Source organism: Bos indicus x Bos taurus, chromosome 7 (assembly GCF_003369695.1).
Source record: "Bos indicus x Bos taurus breed Angus x Brahman F1 hybrid chromosome 7, Bos_hybrid_MaternalHap_v2.0, whole genome shotgun sequence".
In the NCBI taxonomy this organism is placed as follows: Eukaryota; Metazoa; Chordata; class Mammalia; order Artiodactyla; family Bovidae; genus Bos; species Bos indicus x Bos taurus.
The window spans coordinates 89,736,028-89,756,082 of record NC_040082.1 but is presented as its reverse complement, the minus strand read 5'-3'; the positions used below and the strand labels follow the sequence as shown (position 1 = coordinate 89,756,082).

Sequence of the window (20,055 nt, the reverse complement as noted above, 5' to 3'; positions counted from 1 at the left end):
CCGCTGCCACTGCAGGGGGCACAGGTTCAACTCCTGGTCGGGGGACTGGGGCCCACATGCCGCGGGCATGGCCTAAAAAAAAATAAGGGCGAAAATTCAGTATATTCAGCACTATGACCACCTGATCTGCCTCTTGAGAAATTTGTATGCAGGTCAGGAAGCAACAGTTAGAACTGGACATGGAACAACAGACTGGTTCCAAATAGGAAAAGGAGTCTGTCAAGGCTGTATATTGTCACCCTGTTTGGTTAACTTATATGCAGAGTACATCATGAGAAACGCTGGACTGGAAGAAACACAAACTGGAATCAAGATTGCCGGGAGAAATATCAATAACCTCAGATATGCAGATGACACCACCCTTATGGCAGAAAGTGAAGAGGAACTCAAAAGCCTCTTGATGAAAGTGAAAGTGGAGAGTCAAAAAGTTGGCTTAAAGCTCAACATTCAGAAAACGAAGATCATGGCATCCGGTCCCACCACTTCATGGGAAATAGATGGGGAAACACTGGAAACAGTGTCAGACTTAATTTTTCTGGGCTCCCAAATCACTACAGTTGGTGACTGCAGCCATGAAATTAAAAGACGCTTACTCCTTGGAAGGAAAATTATGACCAACCTAGATAGCATGTTCAAAAGCAGAGACATTACTTTGCCAACAAAGGTTCGTCTAGTCAAGGCTATGGTTTTTCCTGTGGTCATGTATAGATGTGAGAGTTGGACTGTGAAGAAGGCTGAGCGCCGAAGAATTGATGCTTTTGAACTGTGATGTTGGAGAAGACTCTTCAGAGTCCCTTGGACTGCAAGGAGATCCAACCAGTCCATTCTGAAGGAGATCAGCTCTGGGATTTCTTTGGAAGGAATGATGCTAAAGCTGAAACTCCAGTACTTTGGCCACCTCATGTGAAGAGTTGACTCATTGGAAAAGACTCTGATGCTGGGAGGGATTGGGGGCAGGAGGAGAAGGGGATGGCAGAGGATGAGATGGCTGGATGGCATCACTGACTCGATGGACGTGAGTCTGGGTGAACTCCAGGAGTTGGTGATGGACAGGGAGGCCTGGCGTGCTGCAATTCATGGGGTCGCAAAGAGTCGGACACGACTGAGCAACTGATCTGATCTGATCTGATGCCTGAGACATAGATTTGCCAATAAAACAGTAATAACATTATTAGCTATTATTTATTAACACACTAGCAAATCTATAGGCCACTATATAGTAAACTTATTGTTTTAATGATAGTTTATTAGTAATATTAATATATTGATTTATGTTGTGGTGGTGGTGATTTAATCACTAAGTTGTGTCTAACTCTTGTGGCCGCATGGACTGTAGTCTGCCAGGCTCTTTTGTCCATAGGGTTTTCCAGGCAAGAATACTGGAGTTGCCATTTCCTTCTCCAGGGGATCTTCCTGAGCCAAGAATCGAACCCAGGTTTCCTGCACTGCAGAGAGATTTTTTACCGACTGTGCTACCAGGGAATTCCCTAGATTTATGTCAGTAGTATTCTATTAAATAATAAAACTACCACGGTTAATATATTAATATAAGTTGGTAATATATTCTTAAAACTTGCAACCTCCAGAATGGTGAAAAGCACATTGTTGGTGAAACCAAGTCCATGGTCATTTGTTATAGGGTCCTGAATGATCTCAGACAATGTGCTGGACGATTTTTCAGCCCCTTTTTCAAACTGACTTTTCCAGGCTTAGCCCATGACATGGAAGGTGTGCTGCCTGGATTCCTCCTTCAGGATTGAAGGTCCTATTCTTCCTGCAGCTGGAATGCTGATGACCAATGTGAAGTGAAAGTTGCTCAGTCGTGTCTCTTTGCGACCCCATGGACTATACAGTCTATGGAATTCTCCAGGCCAGAATACTGGAGTGGGTAGCCTTTCCCTTCTTCAGGGAATCTTCCCAACCCAGGGATCGAACCCAGGTCTCCTACATTGCAGGCGGATTCTTTGCCAGTTGACCCACAAGGGAAGCCTTGCTTAGTTAAAAATAATAGGGACTTCCTTGGTAGGCCAGTGGGGGAGAGTTCGTCTTCCAATGCAGGGAATGAAGGTTCAATTCCTGGTTGGGGAATTAAAAGCCCACATGCCACGGGGCAACTAAGCCTGTATGCTGCAACAAAAAGATCCCGCATGCTGCAATAAGACCTCGTGCAGCCAAATAAATATTAAAAAACATATATCATTCTAAATACAAAGATTAAGAGCCACTATCATTATCCCTGTAATCCATAGATACTTCATCTGCTGCTAATAAGGCATATTTATTGACAAAACTTCTTTCTCTGATTCCCCACTCTGTGTGCAGCTAGAGCTGAGGTTCTGGGTTCATGAAGACCCCTCAGTTAGGGAAACTCGTCTGCTGTTTCAACTACATCAGTCGTCCACATAGGGGGATTTCCAATCAAACAGGTAGGCACCTGCAGAAACATTGTCTCTAACCACCCCAAACCTTCCCCAACCATCCAATAAAATGTCTTGGACTTGCAGTGTCATATGTATTCCTTTAATCTTATACTGATTGTTCTTTTATTCGCTCAGTAAAAAGACTTCCTGCCAACCCATCATTATAATTATTAGGATCTCCTTTCTGTTTGGAATGTTCTCACCACTGCCTAGCTAACCCTACCTAATCCCTAATCAGGAATTCCCTATTTCTGAAATGTCATGGAACATGAATGCAATCAGCTTGACTTAAGAAGCCAAAACTCTCAGACAGGAACAGACACAGGAAGTGCAGCAATGACCTGGGAGCTGTCCAAGTGCTGAAACATGATACAGAATGAGACAGGGTGTCCATTAAAAACTGTTTTGCAGGCGTGCTTTCTAAATCGCTTGTCATGCCCGACTCTTGTGACCCCATGGACTGTAGCCCACAGGCTCCTCTGTCCAAGGGATTCTCCAGGCAAGAATGCTGGAGTAGGTTGCCATGCCCTCCTTCAGAGGATCTTCCCGACTCAGGAATCGAACCCATCTCTTCTATCTCCTGAATAGGCAGGCGGGTTCTTTACCACTAATGCCACCGGGAAACTCCAAGAATTGTTCTACCCTGTAGTAAAATACATCTGGGCTTTCCTGGTGGCTCAGTGGTAAAGAATCCGCCTGTGAAGCAGGAGACTTGGGTTCGACCCCTGGGTTGGAAAGATCCCCTGGGGGAAGAAACAGCAATCCACTCCAGTATTCTTGCCTGGGAAATCCAATGGACAGAGGACCCTGGTGGGCTACAGTTTGTGGGGTCACCAAAGAGTTGAACATGACTTAGGGACTAAATAACAACAACAGAATGTACCTATGTTCTAAATGGATATTGAGTCCATCAGAAAACTGTTAGGGAGGACTTCCCTGGTGGTTCAGTGGTTAAGATTCTGCTTCCAATGCAGGGTGCATGGGTCGATCCCTGGCCAGGGAACTAAGATCCTGTATGCCACATGGTACAGCCAAAAAGAATTATATATATATATATATATATATATATATATATATATATATATATATATAAATTACATATAATCAAATACATTGAATTTTTAAATCAAAGTTATGTGCAGAGATTCACTGAAGGAGATCTAATGCCCTCTGCCTACGAAATTTATCATTTTGGTAATGACCATGTCAATTGTCTTTTCATTCTTTACCTTTCACTCAGCAGATATACAAGGTTTGGAGCAGCTTTTATCAAACCTGACTTCTGACCCTCTTTGGATGCATAACTTTGGGTCAATTCCTTTCAGTTCAGTTCAGTCGCTCAGTCATGTCCAACTCTCTGCAGCCCCACGAATCCCAGCACACCAGGCCTCCCTGTCCATCACCAACTCCTGGAGTTCACTCAAACTCACGTCCATCAAGTCAGTGATGAACATCACGTCCATCCAGCCATCTCATCCTCTGTCGTCCCCTTTTCCTCCTGCCCCCAATCCCTCCCAGCATCAGAGTCTTTTCCAATGAGTCAACTCTTCGCATGAGGTGGCCAAAGTACTGGAGCTTCAGCTTTAGCATCATTCCCTCCAAAGAACACCCAGGGCTGATCTCCTTCAGAATGGACTGGTGGGATTTCCTTGCAGTCCAAGGGACTCTCAAGAGTCTTCTCCAACACCACAGTTCAAAAGCATCAATTCTTCGGCGCCCAGCTTTCTTCATAGTCCAACTCTCACATCCACACATCACCACTGGAAAAACCATAGCCTTGACTAGATGGATCTTTGTTGGCAAAGTAATGTCTCTGCTTTTGAATATGCTATCTAGGCTGGTCATAACTTTTCTTCCAAGGAGTAAGTGTCTTTTAATTTCATGGCTGCAGTCACCATCTGCAGTGATTTTGGAGCCCCCCAAAATAAAGTCTGACACTGTTTCCACTGTTTCCCCATCTACTTCCCATGAAATGATGGGACCAGATGCCATGATCTTCATTTTCTGAATCAATAAAATATTCAAAAGTGCTTGGTTGTAATTTCTAGCTATGAGTAACAAAATAACCAACTCAAACTACCCTTTTAAGGAGGAAATTTTTCATCTCCCTTAACAGGACATGGAGAGACACTGGAGTAGGGGCATGAAGGGAGGGAGGGAGGGAGGGAGGGGGCATGGAGACAGAAGCAGGTGGAAAGGCCCTGGGGTATCTCCAAACCCTTCCCTCTTCACTTTCCTGCTGGCGTCAGACAGCCTCTGCAGCCACAACTAATGGCTGAGGAGCCTGGAGAAAGGCATAGCAACCCACTCCAGTATTCTTGCCTGGAGAATTTCCACAGATAGAGGAGCCTGGCAGGTTACAGTCCATGGGGTCACAAAGAGTCAGATGTGACTGAGCGTCTGAGCACACTCAAACCTGAATCCCAGGAAGGTGGCAGCCAAGGCTACTCATCCCCTTACCCCCTGCCCGTCCAGGCCTTGAGCTAACCCTGTTTCCTGCTACCATGACACTGAATGAGCAGACATGTGATGTACTTTTAACATACACACCCTTCCAAACGTGGTGTTTGTTCTGAGACTCAACAGAGGCCAGGAGCCTGGGCAGTCCCTGCCCTGTGTCCCCCTGGACCAGAACCACCTCTCCTCCCCATATTTCTGCCATAGCCCTGAGCCAAGTAGGCAGGGACCTGGGTAGGTCCTTGGAGGCTCCTACAAGGTGGGGCGTTCTGCCAGGCTCAGCCTTGGCTGTGCCACATCTCAGGTGGGGTCTCTGAGATGTGGTCAAGGACGCACTCTGGCTAGCAAGTGACAAATGTCTGCCCAAGGTGACTTAAGCAGGAGAGGGGATCCAGTGGCTCAAAGTGCCAAGTGTGCGGTGGCAATGGGGTCCTGGGGAGGCCTGCCCTCATGGCATGGGCTCCTTTGTGCTGAGTGGCCTCTAAGGACAGCTCTGTCTGCCTGACAGCTCATACTCTCCAAGTTTGGGGAGAAAACAGAATTTCTTTCCCCAAACTGCTTCAGCAAAAATCATGGGCCTGACAGCACCAGCCTCAACTGGACTACCTGTCGATGTCTGGGCTGAACCCTGTGGCTGGGGAGATGACCCACATGACCTGCTTTAACCTGGGGCCCCCAACTCCCTCTGGCATGGAGAGGTCCCCAAGGGTGGGGACACCCACGGGCAGTTCAGGATGTGCAGATGAGAGCGGTGCACTGGCCAGTGGCCACTTCTGCTCAACCCAGCTGAGGTGGGTCTCCCAGGAGGCCCCACTCATCCGACAGCCTAACCCTGAGGCTTGAACCCAGAGCTCCACTACCCAGCCCAGGCTGGACCCACTCCCTGTGTTGCCTGTCTATACTGGATCGGGGCCTTCCCTGGCAGTCCAGAGGTTAATACTCTGTGCTTCAAACGTAGGGGGTATGTGTTCGATCCCTGGTCGGGGAACTAGGATCCCGCATGCCATAAGGTGAGGCCAAAAAACTCCAAACAAAAAACAACAAATAGGCCACAGCACTGCTCCTGCGGTGGGAGGGAGGCAGGCAGAGATCAGGACTGAGTCTTTTTTTTTTTAATGGCTGCATTTCAAAGAACTGTTTTTTAACTAGGGAAACTCCCAGGAAAGGGCTGCATTAGTGCAACAAAGAGGAGTCTTGACCAGACAGGAGACTTTCCAAACACCTCCAGATGGAGACCTTTCAGCCCACGTAGGCCGATGGGGACACAGGGACTGGGCGAGGGGGAGAGGGGGAGGGACACGCAGCCCCTCCCCTGCCCTGTCCCTGGGCTGGAGTCCCCCACCTGCCCCGACTGGGCACTAAGGCACCTGGGCAGGTAGTGCACGGCCAGGCCCACCAAGGTTGGGGCCAGAGCCCCGTGCCATCAGCAGGCTGGCGGCTCACAGCCCTCCACCTGCAGCCCTTTGCTCAGGAGGAAGGCGTCCTGCTTGGGGTCACGACCCAGGAAGAGCTTCAACATGACACTGGCGTCCTCGGAGCCGCCCGGCCTCAGGATGCAGCTTCTGTAGTCCATGCCGACCTGCCAAGAGGGCACGGGGCTTGAGGAGGGTCGCGCACCCCTCCCTGGCTCTGAAGGGCCCTCGGCATCACCAGGGAGGAAGGACACCCAGCGTCTGGGGGCGTGGGGGGCAGGAGCCCTCAGGGTAAAGGGGCCCAGGCCGGCCTCTCACCTTGCCACTCAGGACGCCCTCCTGCTTGAAGCGCGTGTGGAACATGTCAGCAGAGTATACCTCACTCCATAGGTAGCCATAGTACTGGGCGTCATAGCCACCTGCCAGGTGGCCAAAGGTTGCAGGCATGTTGGTCCCTAGGATGGATGCGGAGAGGCTCTGGTCATGGCCCCTGGGCCCCCTCAGGATTTTTCCCAAGAAAAGGGCCTCGAAGCAGCCCCGTCTGAGGCCCATGCCACAGGAGGGGAACTGGTCTAACACTTCTAGAAAATGGGGGTCTCGTGGGCAACTCACAGAGGGAAATAAGTCTTTGCCCACTTTCTGCTCAAGCTCACAAGGGTTCACCCAGAGCACCTTACAAGATTGGCTGTTCAGGCTCTGATGAGTCAGGGCTCACCTGCGCTGGTCACCGCACTCCCTGAAGGATGTCTTAAGAGGCCCACAGAGGAGTGAACGTCGTGTATATACCAACACACGCATGATCAAACCTCCACTACTCATACATCCGGGTACAAACCCTTTCCTGACCCCCTGGGCTTCTCACAAAGCACGTGCAGAGCCGCCAGCCCACCGTGGCCCCCACGCGCCACAGCTGGAGCAACAGGCCCAAGGCTTGTGGTAGGATGAGCCCAGAGGCCAGCGGCTCCTCCTGGGCCTTGGCTGAAGCCTGTCAAACAGTCCCCACTTCATACATCACTAGATGACCTTCCCCACCTGGGCAGTGGCCACCACCCCGACCCCTAAGGCACCCAGCTGGAGCACGGCTACCTGGCGTGGCGGGGACCCCGAGGATCTCCTGGCACAGGCGGGCGTACTCCTTGGCCGGGTCTGCGGCTGTCTGCGTGTGCAAGGCCTGGTCTACCTTGGCCAGGACGATCTGGCGCAGGTTGAAGAGACCTGGGGGGAGGTGGGGGTGGGGAGATGGGGCGCTGGGTGTGTGTCCGGGCCACTTCCCCTGGGGGGAGGGGAGAAGGCAGTGGGGCGCTGGGTGTTTGGTGTCTGGGCGGCTCCTTCCTCCCCACTGCACCTGTATTGGCCTGGCGGGACTTGATGAGCTTGTCCAGCAGCTCCTGGGGGATGGAGCTGCCCGTGCGGTAGTGCTGGGACATCCGGAGCAGTGGCTCTGCCTCCCACACCCAGTTCTCCAGCATCTGTGACGGGGCCTCCACAAAGTCCCGCTCCACATGCGTCCCGCTGAACATGGCAAACTCGGCCTGTGGGGGGCGGGCGAGCGGGGAACTGTAGGAGGACCCAGACCCCAACCAACCCGGCACACAGGGAGGCAGAGAGCCTGCCGTCCAGCAGGCCACAGCGCCCCTCTCCACCCACAGAGCCCTAGATGCAGTGGATCTAGGTGGCCGGCAACAGTAGGAGCTCCTTTCTCCTCTTTCCTGCATCTTGACGTTCTTTCTGAAGACAAAGTACCTGATGGCAGTGTGGCTGGAACCCAGGCCTGGCAGACACAGGGCCAGGTGGGCTGAGTGACCTGGCATGTTCTTCCTGGGACCCAAGGAGGCAGTCAGATGTCACTGGCTCCTGGGTCACTGGACCCCTGCCTTTGGGTTCCAGCACCAACTGCAAACAAGCGTCCTTCTCACAGTCTACTGACTGCCCCATGTGTGCATTCTCATGTTTCTGGGGGTGATTTCTCTGTTCTAGATGGCCCCCCAGCGTAGGGCTGAAGTGCTATCCAGCGTCTGGGGAGCGAGAAGGCAATGAGGTGCTCACGGAGATAGTGCGTGTGTCAGATGAGCTTTGTCCAGGTGAGGGTCACAGCCCTGCCAGCCAGGGGCTCAGCATGACTGAACCAACAGCTGGTATCAGACCAGGTGTTATTAAATAGAAACCCAGAGCACATGAAGCTGAGTGAGGATCATCCTGAAAACAGGGTGACAAAGACTCACGGGAGGCTGGCTCTGCACAGTCTGCAGGGGTGGTGGCTCAGTAACCGCTCCCTCCACATTCACAGCGACTTTATAGCACAGAACTGCCTTAACACTGAGAATCAGCTCTACTGAGAAAGACATGACGGCTGCGAGGGAGCCATGAGGGTCACTGGCAGAGGAGTGGTTCAGGGACAGCAAGTCATCCCTGAGTGGATCTCGAGGAAGCTGCACAAGGAGAGGGGCGTGAAGGGGGCTAAAGGTGGTGGGGGCGAGGGCTGGGAGACCCCCACCCTCACACCACAGACAGTAACACCAAAATGAAGAGCTCAGCTACTAAACTTACAGGAAAAAAATTTAGAAGAAACTCTTTGTGCCTTGAGTTAGAGAAGAATTTGCAAAACGTGCGAGAAAACATTTAACAACTTAAAAGTCAAAACATTCTGCTCAGAAATACAGCAGCAGAGGTCCCTCCACACCCGAAAGCATCCCTCAGCCATGAAAAGGAGAGAAGCCCTGACACTCACAACCACGTGGACGGACCGAGGACACGACGCTCAGTGAGAGGAGCAGACACAGAAGGACACACAGGGTGTGACTCCACTGATGGGAAACGTGCAGAGCAGGCCAATCCACAGACAGACAGTGGGCTCCTGGTGGTCAGGGGCTGGGGGGGAGGGGTTGTGGGTAGTGATAGCTAAGGTGTGTGAGGGACATTTTTGGGGTGATGGAAAATTCCCAGAACAGGGCACTGGGATGGCCACACGGCTTGGTGAGCTGTTCTGAACTGTCCCCTCACGCTCCGGGGCAGCTTGTGTGAGCATGGCTCTCAGGCTGAGGGCTGACTGCAAGAGGGCCGAGCACAAGCACATGTGCAGCCAGGTCCCAGGGATGGACGCTCATCTGGGGGGCCCGATGAGGAAAGTCCCTGGGACTTAACACACAGGGAACCGGCTCCGCTTATGCCTTTACCCAGGGCTCCCAGCTTCCGGAGCCACGAGGATATCCCTTGCTGTTGTTCACATATCCCGGGTATGGGGGTCAGGGACAGAAGCCAGTACCAACCTTCCTGTAGACCACCACGCCCTGCCCTCCACTCCCCCACACCCACCTGGGAGCAGAGCTGGTGCATCACGTGGCCGAACTCGTGGAAGTAGGTCTCCACCTCGTCGTGCTGCAGCAGGGAGGGCGCATCGGGTGTGGGCTTGGTGAAGTTGGCCACCATGGCAGCGATGGCGATCTGGCGGCTCCCGTCCTTCCGTAGGCAGCCTGGCTGCAGGCCAAAGCAGGCCGCGTGCCCATACTTGCCTTCCCTGGGTGGGGACCAGGGACGTGGGGTCAGTCTTGGCCACTGGGGGTGGGCGGAGAGGGTGCCCAGCCCAGCCTGGCTGACAGGTCCCCCGTGCACACACCGAGGGTAGAGGTCCAGGTAGAACTTGCCGATGAGCTTGCCGGAGGCCGCATCCCGCACGGCATAGAGCGCCACGTCCTCGTGCCACACGGCGGCGCCCTCCTCCAGCTGGAAGCTGAGGCCCAGGAGCTCCTGGTAGATGCCCAGCAGCCCGCGGGTCACCACCTGCATGGGAAAGTACTCCTTGAGCAGATTCTGGTCCACACGGTAGCGCGTCTCCTCCACCTGGTTCATATAGTAGCGCATGTCCCAGGCGTTGATGCGCCCGTCAAAAGCCAGGCCGCGCTGCTCGCACTCCACCCTCTTCAGCTCCAGGATCACCGCCCGCTCCTGCTCCCCGAGTGGCTTCAGCTTCTGCGCCAGCTCATCTGTGGGCGATGGGGGTTGTGTGAGGCTCAGCTACCTCCCTGGGCCACCCCTAGCCCCCACCACTCACCCAACACGGGACCCCCAAGGGTGGACAGAGTGGGGCTCGCAGGCAGCACCTCGTCCAGTTGAGGTGGACCTCAGCCCTCACACCTCCCCCCAGGCACCTGGGGCAAGGGGGCGGGGTTACCTAGGAAAGTGGCCACCACCTGGCTGGTCTTGGCCATGTTCATCTCTAGCACATAGTCGGCGTGTGTGCTGAACCCCAGCAGACGGGACTTCTGAGCCCGCAGCCTCACCAGTTCCCTGAGAATGGCGCAGTTCTCCTAGAGCCCACAGATGGACAGATAGACGGTAGCACTGGAGCCATAGGTCAGGTGTCCGCAAGAGGGCTCTCAGGTTCCTGGCAGCCATGGCTAGTGCCCCCACGATCCACCCCCGCAACCCCCACTGCCCAGATTTCTCTGCACTTGCTCCTGTCATAACACACGGTCTTTATAATCCACGGGGCCTCCCTGGGCTCAGGGCTCTGCCGGCACCTGAGGGCTTCACTCAGCCCCCCCAGCTTGTGGGACAGACACAGAGCAACATTGACTGGGTTCATTTACAAGGAGAAATAGGCCTGTTCACAACAGGAAACCTAACTACACCCAGAAGCTGTTAGAGAACGTCCAGAAGATGAGGGGCCGGGAGCTGGTGGCCAGCAGTGCCGTCTCCACGGCACCAAGGCCCTAACCCAGGATTGCCCCAGTCAAGTCCATGGCCAGGAGAGGGAAGTGCCAACCCCTCCCATCCAGGCCAGCCCTGGGACTGGCAGACTCAACAGCCCTTGGGGCTGAGCCAGACCCAGGGGCGCTGAGAGGAGAGGCCGAGATCGAGCCCCGCTGGGCACTGTGCAATGGGTGGCTCCTTGCCTCCTTGCACCGGCAGTTGAAGGCCTCCTCCACTTTCCTCCGGGTCTCGGGCACGTGGCATTTCTTCAGGAGGGGAAAGTAGTGCGGGTACTTGAGCGTGACCTTCAGTTTCTCATCCTCGGTCTTCTCCAGTGAATTTAGAAAGTCTTCAGGGAGCCCTCCTGTGGGGGCCAAATTGGGGGCTCTGAGGGGACTGGCAGGCTGCCCAGCTGAGGTGGGAGGGGTGGAAGCCCCCGCGGATGGGAGGTGAGGAATGCGATGGCAGGCTGGGCTTCCCCATGCCCTCTGCAAGGGTCTGCACCCAGAGGAGCAATGTTGAGGGCTCTCCCACCTCAAAGCTCTGCTCCCTCAGGATGCCCTCAGGGAGGGGGGAGGTGGAGCTGTGTCCTGTCACCCCAGGTCAGCCTGCACCCCACAACAGGCGCCACCCTGGGACGGCGTGGACTGCCGCCTCCTCCCATGTCCTTCCTGGGTGAGAGGCCACAGCAGGAGGTGGAACCTGCCAGGTGGGTTTCCCAGCTCCGGGTGACTGAGGGACCCGGGAGCAACAGCTCCCTGGCAGCCAGACCTCAGTTCTGACCACCCCGCTGGGGCCACGCCAGGGAGAGGACACAGCGAGCCCAGCTCAGTCCATGTGCAACAGGAGGTGCTTCAAGAACTACAGGGACGCGTCCATTTGAAGGGGCCAAACTGGGACAATGAGCATCTAAGAAAGTGAGGACAGCAAGGACACCCCCAGTGGACAGACCAGGGCCCGGAAGCCCGTGGATGCGAGGACACGGCTGGGGCTGTGGGGGGCTAGTTCTGACACGTGGGAGGACACCCACTAAGACAGGGACAGGACACGAGCCGGTGACAGTGCGAGGAGCTGGAGCCGTCAGGATTCTTAGGAGAAATCACTGATCATGAGGGGAAAACAGCCGACACTACAGAGGCGATGCCGGGTGGAAGTCCTAGAACTTCCACCGGTGGAAGGCCCCACGATGGGGACTTAGAAAAAGAAGACAGGGTTTCATACATGTATACACGACTCTCTCTAGAGGCTGGGGTGGGGAAGAAAACAGAGACACAACACCCTACCTACATTCCTGTAAAATGACTCTCCAAAGCCTTTCGCAACCCAGAGAAATGACCCAGCATGGCTCCTGCTCAGCAGGGACTGAAACCCTGCCAGGCGGCCACACATGTCCAACTGCCATCCCAGCCCCGTGAGACTGGTCACCGGGCTCTGAGTGGCTGTTCCACGTGCTGGGGGTTCACATTCCTGCCCAGGAGGCCAGGCCGAACTAGCCGGGCCCTGGGCTGGACAGTGGGCAGAAAAGCAGCCCCATAGGACAGTGGACTCCAGAGGCCTGGGATGGCCCTTTGGCCTGAGAACCTTTGGAGCCACATGGGCCTTGCTTCCTGGGACACAACAGTAGGGACAAAAAGTCAGAGTGGCAGAGGTCAGCGTGATGGACCTGAAGCTCCTGCTCAGGACAGAGCACATCTGTGTCCCTGAGTCCCTACTGACCAGAGACCCAGGCAGTATCACAGCGTATGTGACAGCACCCTCGGACTCCCGGGCAGGGCTCACAGGCTATTGCCCACCTGCCTGGATTCTGCAAAATTGTCAGTGTGGGTAAAACGGAAGCAAATCTGTCAACAGGGAAGGCATCTGGAGAGATTAGAATGGAACATGAGGCTTAACTTGAGCTGATTGGGGCCAGAAATGAAAAGCCAGTCATCAGGATGGGTGGGGACCCCATCCCGAGAGGGCCTGTACCTAGGGACACAGGAGGCACCATCCCTGTTGATGGGTCTGGAGGCCCCAGCACAGGAGTTGCACACATACAGGGAGGCCAGGCCCGGGGCATGCATGGGGTCTCCCTGGTACTATTCTCGCCACTTTCCCACAGGCACCAAATTTTCAAAATAAGGCATCTGGGGAAGAAGGTAGAAGCTGAGAAAACCTCCCAGGCCCCAGGCCTTCAAGCCCCCATACACAGCCAGATTGGGAGGACACCATGAGGTTAAAGGATCATACCTCACAGAAAGGGTAGGGCAGAATCTCGGCAGACAGACCCCGGCCCTCTCCAAGGAAGGATCCAGGACCTTGGGCTCCAAACTCCCGGAGTGCCCGTGGTGAAGGCCCTCCCAGGGAATGCTCTCCTCCACCGCCCATCACCCTGTGCACCCTCACGCACCCAGCTCTTCGCGTGTGAACGGTAGGAAGGTCGTGTCCTCGTTCAGGTTCTTGTTGAAGTCGATGCACAGGAGACTCAGCTTCTTCTTGATACTCTTGATTTTCTGATGGAAGAAGACTGTTGTGAGAGTCCAGGGAAATGGAAAGAGTGGGGGTTCTAGATTTGGGGCCCACCAGGGGTTGTGCTGAGCTTAGGTATCTGAAGCCTAGACCCTGACCCCCTGTTCTTGCTTCCCAGTGATCAGTGAAGGACCTGGAAGCAGGGGTGCCCCATAGAGACCACCACTCTCACAGCCCTGGGGAATCTAAGCTTTGGCCATCTTAAGGGACCTAAACTGTTCATTCAGAGTCCATCTGGTTTTCAGAAACAGAAACTGACCAGCCTGGGTTCAGGAACAAGGAGAAGGGGAGCTGAGGAAAGAGCCGGCTCCCCTGGGCCCTGGGCCCTGAGCCAGGGTGGGGGCTGGGCCTGGGCCTAGGCATGAGGGTCATCACAGGCTAGGCTCTCACCTCCTGTGTCTCCTCTGGCAGGTGCAGCCCGTTCCTCCGGCCTAGTTTGATTAATCGCTCCAGGTACCTTGATGCCTCGGGTCTCAGTGAGTCCTTCTGGACCTTCTCCTGGAACAAGAAAACCAAAGAGACATTGCCGAATGCCTGCGAGGCCATGGAGAAGCAGGACGTCATCACTGGAAGGAATGTAGGATGGTGCAGTCGTGCTGGAAGGGAGTTTACAGGTTTCCTGAAAAGCGAAACTTCCTAACAAAGCAGCTATCGCAGGACTCAGCACTGCAGGCCCGAGCACTGACCCAGGGAACCAGATTCAAGTCCACATAGGACCTTGCGTGACTAGGGACAGCCCCAAACCAAAGCTGCTGGGGGCTGCCCCAGGGCAATGGGTGATGGGGCAGCTGTGTCAATGTTAGGACCCTGCTGTGACACTGACTTGTCACAAAATGTGACTTCAGGGACAAGCAGGCAAAGCTCAACTGGGACCTCTCTGAATCATTTCTTCCAACTACATGTGAACCTACAATGGTCTCAATAAACACTTCAGTTAACACCGCCTGTGCTTTCTGAGGCCCCCGCCCCCGAGTCTGCACAAAGTACCCCAGGGCCTTCCTGGTCCCAAGGCGGACATGTCTGGCAGGTTCTAAAAACCACCCACCAGCCATGCGAGGAGCACCTGCAGCCCCCTGACGCGGGCAGCAGTGCTCGGCCGGCACTGCCAGGGAGGCAGGAAATGCACACACCTGTCACTAGTCCCTTCACCTCACGTGGGAGATGGGATGTCCCCTTGAGGTGACCCCAGCAAGGTCAGGGATGTGAGATGACGTGCATGTGGGAAGGCCTTGCACGCCTTTCCTCCTCCCGCTTGTCTCTGTCACGTCTCTAACATTGTCTGTTGTGGTAAAACGGCCCCACTGCCCCCTGCAGGGCTCTGTCCACCTCATGAAGCCGGGGGGCAGGAGGTCCACACTCTGGCCTGGCTCTCGCTCACCTGCAGCCAGACAATCCTCTGGTACACGTCCTGCCTCATGCTCATTTCCACATCGAATTCCGACAGCTTCTTGTCCGCCTCTGTGCTTGCTGTGCGGATGTCCTTGGAGGGAGAGACGTGCTGGGGGAAGTCAAGGATGTTCCTCTGAACTGAAACGGGGAGACAGTACAGGTGAGAGAACGGCCTTGCATTGAAATGGGCAGGTGAAGCCCTGGGCGAGAGACGAGCGTGGTTAACCCTGTCCTCAGGGACTCATGGTCCAGATGGGATGGCACTCAGTTCTGGACACCTCAAGCTGAGAAGGACGGGAACAGGAACAGTATGAGACCAGGAGAGGCTGAAGGGACTCAGCGCCAGAAAGGGCCCCGGCGGCCCATGGCCATGCTGCAGGGCACCAACAATTTTATACTTCAAGGCGCACCACGTGCGTGAGATAGGGGATGTGTGGCAACTGTGAGAACACACGCTTCCGCTGCATCACCATGTGACCCACAGCCCCACTCCCAGGTGGACACCCAAGAGGAGCAGAACACTGCCCACCCAAAAAACTGTCCACACATCATCATAGCAGCGTGATCCATAGTGACCAACCGTGGACACAACCCAGGTATCTGTCGGCAGACGACTAGACACACATGCGCCTCTGCACATGGGAGCATCACTCAGAAATGAAAAGGAGAGAAGCCCTGACACTCGCTACCACAGGGACAGACCCTGAGAACATGATGCTCAGTGAGAGAAGCAGACACAGAAGGACACACAGGGTGTGACTCCACTGATGGGAAACGTGCAGAGCAGGCTGATCCACAGACACAGAGACTGGGTTCACATTGTCAGGAAGTGACTGCTAATGGAGATGGGGGACCTCTTTGGGGTGATGAAAAGTTCTAGAATTAGATACTGGTGATGGCTGTATATGCTAAATACACTAAAAACCAATGAAATCTAGGCTTTATGTGGGCAGATTACATGGTATGTGAAATGTATCTCAACAGTTCTTTTATACCACCGAGTGGTATACAGGAACTTAGTTGCCCAACCAGGGATTGAACCTGCGCCCCCAGCAGTGGAAGTGTGGAGTCCTAACCATCAGACCATTAGGGAAGCCCCCTTCAACAGAGCAATTTTTTTAAAAGTGTATACTTTTCAGGGGGGAGAGGGGCCTGAAGTACCATCACGGTTTGGTGGCTTCCATGGCCCCAGGCCACTGAGAATGTCCCAGGGCTGGTGGGTCAGCTGCACAGTAGACCCTCCAGAGGTGGTGATCTGCTCAGCTGATTGGACCAAACATGGCAGGGTCTGAAGGGGCCCTGACACCAGCTGCCCGATAGCGAGCCATGAAAAGGACAGAAGCGGCCTCTGTGCATGTGGGATTTGAACGCTGTGACGGCACTGAGCGGACAACAGAACAGCAGAGTGTGGGATTAGTCCGGGCGGCTGGTTGGGCCGAGGGGGCGCGGGAAGGGGCACCAGGCAGGGCTCAGCCTGTACTCAGACAGCCCAACACCCAGCAAAGCAGGGGGAGGGGCTTCCCGGGTGGTCCAGTGGCTAAGACTCCAAACTCCCAATGCAGGGGGCACAGGTTCAATCCCTGGTCTAGGAACTAGATCCCACGTGCTGCATGGCACAGCCCAAAAAAAAAAAAAAGTAAAAAAATAATATAATTTGGTCTACTGAGGAGAGATGGAAAGGCCACAGGAGTGGGGGTTGAGAGACCAGATCTTGTCTGGCAGGGTTACGCCCCAGGTGGGAATTTGCACCAACCAGCCTCCAGAGCCTCCTGCTGGAGATGAGAGGGGAGACAGGTCTGCCCCACCCCAGCAGGTGACTGGCGGGCAAAACTGTCCTATGGGCTCTTGATCCACTGCCTGCACCATGGCCCCCACCTCTGAGCCCATGGCACACTGGCCTCCATGGGGTGGCCCCTCTGGAGTCTGAGCATGCAGCCGGGCCCGACACACCCAGCGCCATGCAGCATCAGGGACACGTGAGGCTCCTGCAGCCGGAGTTCAGGGATTCTAGACGGTTCTCAGAGAACAGCTTTCCCAGAGATGCAGAGACAGGGGTTTCCCTGGCTCAGCGTTCTCTGCCTCATCAGCCTCTGCAGAGGGGGCTTGGGAGGCGGACTGGGGATCTGTCTGACCACACAAAGTTGTAGGACAGACCCCCATAGATAAGAGGAGGGAAGGAACTCCAGAGTGACAAGAAGGGCGCCCCAGGGGATCAGGTTACTCAGAGCACAAGGTGGTGGCTGGGGTCAGAAAACCAAAGGGGACCAAGTTCAGCCGCTAGGAGGAAACAAACAACCCCTGGGACTCCAGTTTCAAGGCTGGCAGGTGAGCTGGTCTGATGACATGGCCCCGGGGGATAGTGCAAGCCAGCCAGGCCTGGCTGTCTCCCGTTGACCAAGGCCCACCAGGGGCCTTTCCCAGCCAGCGCCTCTCTCCACTGGGTCCCTGGGAAGGAGGTGGCGTTGCCAGGTCTGGGCATGGCTCACCTGTGTAGGACACCTCCACGTCAGCCAGCGCCTTGAGCGTGTTCTCGTAGGACACATCCTGGGGCTCCTGGGCGCCCACGCGGTCATACACGCGCTTGGTCTGCTCGATGAGTTCGGTGGTAAGCTCGGCGATCTGCTGGGCACTCAGGTCCCACCGGAGGTGGTTCACGGCTGAGCACGGTGCCACCACGTCCAGGGCATCCCCTGTGCAGGCTGGACCCGGGAGACAGACCCCACACCCAGCAGGTCAGTGTCAGGCCCGCAATCAGGGTCAGAGTAACAGGGTTGGGGGAGACCCCAGGGCTGTGTGTGGACGTGTGGCACAATTGGTCCTCAAACTTAAGGGGATCCTGCCCCCAGGGAACACTGTGGTTGTCACAATCAGGGAGTGATACCACTGCATCATTGGGGTCAGGCATGCTGCTCAACACCCCAAAGTGCCCAGGACAGCCCTCGCAGGAAGACTCAGCCCCCAAAGTCATCAGTGCTGAGCACACACCTGCGTTTCACTGAAAGAACACCTGCCTGCAGGGTGGAACCCCGAGTTCCCTGAATGTGACATGTGTACTGTGTTATTTTTCTAAAAGAGGGGGAAGCCCTGACAATTAAGACTTCCCTAGCCCCCACACCTCCACCCCCTCCCCCCGCCCCCACCAAGAGTTTTCTGGATGAGAGTCTGGTCTCCACTGACAGCTGTCACTTAAAAATCTTTGGGCAGTATTCTGCAGTGTACTTGCCTCACTGGGTTCCAAGACAGTTCTGTCCTCCGCACCCTAGGTTGCCCCATGTCACAGATGGGAACCCTGAGATAGCCTGATCCCATAGCCAGCAAGCGATAAGGATGGTTGAAAGTCAAGCAGCCTACTTCTCCTCCCATGCCTTGAACTAGCAGATGGCGCTCACCCCATCTTTGGAAATCTGCACACCCTGTGGTTGTCGGGTCCTGTCCCCTTTTCAGGGCTCCACTCAGGATTAAAGTTCAAACCCTTTATCAGAGTCTACACCTGCAGTTGCCAAACACTGTCGCAACTGTTTCTGTCTAGCCCCTGAGCTAAAGGTGATTCTGCTGTGACCAAGAAGTTGTGTGGCCTGCCTGCCAAGTCTAAACCACTTGGCCCTACACAGACAGGTTCACTGACCCCTGCTCTACTTGGTCCAGACTCTACTGGGTCCAGCACAGCAGGTTTGGCCAGCTGGTTTGGTCAATTTCTCTGTGCCTGGACACACAGGCTTTTTCTTCGAGAAGTTTCCTGAGCCTTCTTACAGTTGTCCCCTCTGCCCAGAGCCCTACCATATCAGTTCTCCTTTTCACATCCCTTTCTCAGAGAGGGCCCTGATGGCGTTCCTGTAGCATCTGTAGGTTGGCAACGGCTATAGAGAAGGCAATGGCACCCCACTCCAGTACTCTTGCCTGGAGAATCCCAGGGACAGAGGAGCCTAGTGGGCTGCTGTCTATGGGGTCGCACAGAGTCGGACATGACTGAAGCGACTTAGCAGCAGTAGCAGCAGCAGGGTTTGAAAACTTTGAGCAGGCATGTTTGTAAACATTCACTGTCACCTACGTGCCAGGTCTCTAACAATCCTGAACCAAAGAAAGCAGACTACATTCCTGCCTTACTGCGGCCTGAATAACGGTAATTATGATTATCATCAATATAGGCTGCAGAGGATAGGTTGGGCAAGACAAAATTCGAGGTGGCCCTACTCAACATCCTGGGTGACTTCCTAAAACACGGTTGGTATGCAGGTGACATTGCTCCCCTAAAGGAAAACCCTTCTGTGGTGCCCCATTGTGCTTCACATAAAAGGGACCTGCAGCTGTGCTTTAGCCAAAATGACTTATTGCTCCCCAAACGTCTTACTGGTGTGCTTGCCTCCCTCGCGATTCCCACCACCTGGGACAGCTGCTTCTCCCCACCAAATCCAAGCTGAATGAAATGCCACCTCCTCCGAGAAGCCCTCCAGGACCGCCCCCCCCCCTAAAGAAGCACCACCAGCCATGGCACCGATCACTGTCTAAAGCCCCCGCTTGCTTTTTGCCTGTCGAACGTCCGGCTGTGGACCTAAGTCTAGAACTCCCTTGGAGTTCACCTCAGGGCAGACCCATCCTCAGGAGAAGTAACGGAGTTTGCCGAATGAGTGAAGCGCTGAAAAACCTGAATCATTCATTCGGCAACCGAGGGGGCGGGGTTCCAAGCTCGCCGACCCCCATCCCCAGCCTGGGCCGAGGTCACTCGAGGGTCACTGGCTCCGTTCTAAGGCCCCAGGGGCGACCCCGGGGGAGGGGCATAGGGCTCCCGGGTCCGACGAGCGGGGCCACACCAAGAAACGGCCTGTACCTGCAGGAGGCTTCATAGCTGGCGGGTGTGCACCGGCGGCCCCTGCTTCCACCTGGTCCGTGTCCGCACAGCGGCCAGCAGCCTCCTTCCGCCCACTCAGAGAACGCAAATGTCCACACCGAGGCGCCCGCCGCACGCGCGCTCACTGAATGCTGGGAGACTCGTGCGCTGGAGAGCAGGGCGCTTGCGCGCCCTAGCTCCGCCCAAAGCCCGTGGCGGTGCTCCAGATGGCTGACTCACTCTGCGCCTGCGCCGGGACCACCCCCGTCCGTCATTTGTTCTCGGTTGTGAGAGGGTGGAGCTTTCGGGGAGGCGAGGAACAGGCGTTTCCGTGGAAACCCGCACAGCTGGCGCC

At 55.1% G+C, this 20,055-nt stretch overlaps 1 protein-coding gene across 1 annotated transcript; it reads right to left on the bottom strand.

The window, feature by feature from the left end:
• Positions 1-5,967: 5,967 nt before the first annotated feature.
• Positions 5,968-19,870, bottom strand: THOP1 (thimet oligopeptidase 1). The gene is made up of 13 exons (XM_027547153.1): positions 19,701-19,870; positions 17,362-17,574; positions 14,865-15,013; positions 13,877-13,984; positions 13,368-13,470; positions 11,182-11,342; positions 10,458-10,593; positions 9,903-10,269; positions 9,602-9,803; positions 7,635-7,821; positions 7,376-7,504; positions 6,608-6,744; positions 5,968-6,456 (listed from the first exon to the last, which is right to left on the bottom strand). Exons 1-13 carry the CDS (start codon positions 19,714-19,716, stop codon positions 6,301-6,303), a joined length of 2,064 nt encoding a protein of 687 aa, XP_027402954.1. The 5' UTR covers positions 19,717-19,870; the 3' UTR covers positions 5,968-6,300.
• Between the last annotated feature and the right edge of the window lie 185 nt (positions 19,871-20,055).

Bases quoted from the DNA above. Each gene is read 5' to 3' on its own strand.
- THOP1 (XM_027547153.1), bottom strand. The intron at 10,270-10,457 runs GTAACCCCGCCC...CATCGCCCACAG, and splicing joins GGTGGTGGCCACTTTCCTAG to ATGAGCTGGCGCAGAAGCTG. The intron at 7,822-9,601 runs GTGGGTGTGGGG...CGCCCCCCACAG, and splicing joins TGCACCAGCTCTGCTCCCAG to GCCGAGTTTGCCATGTTCAG.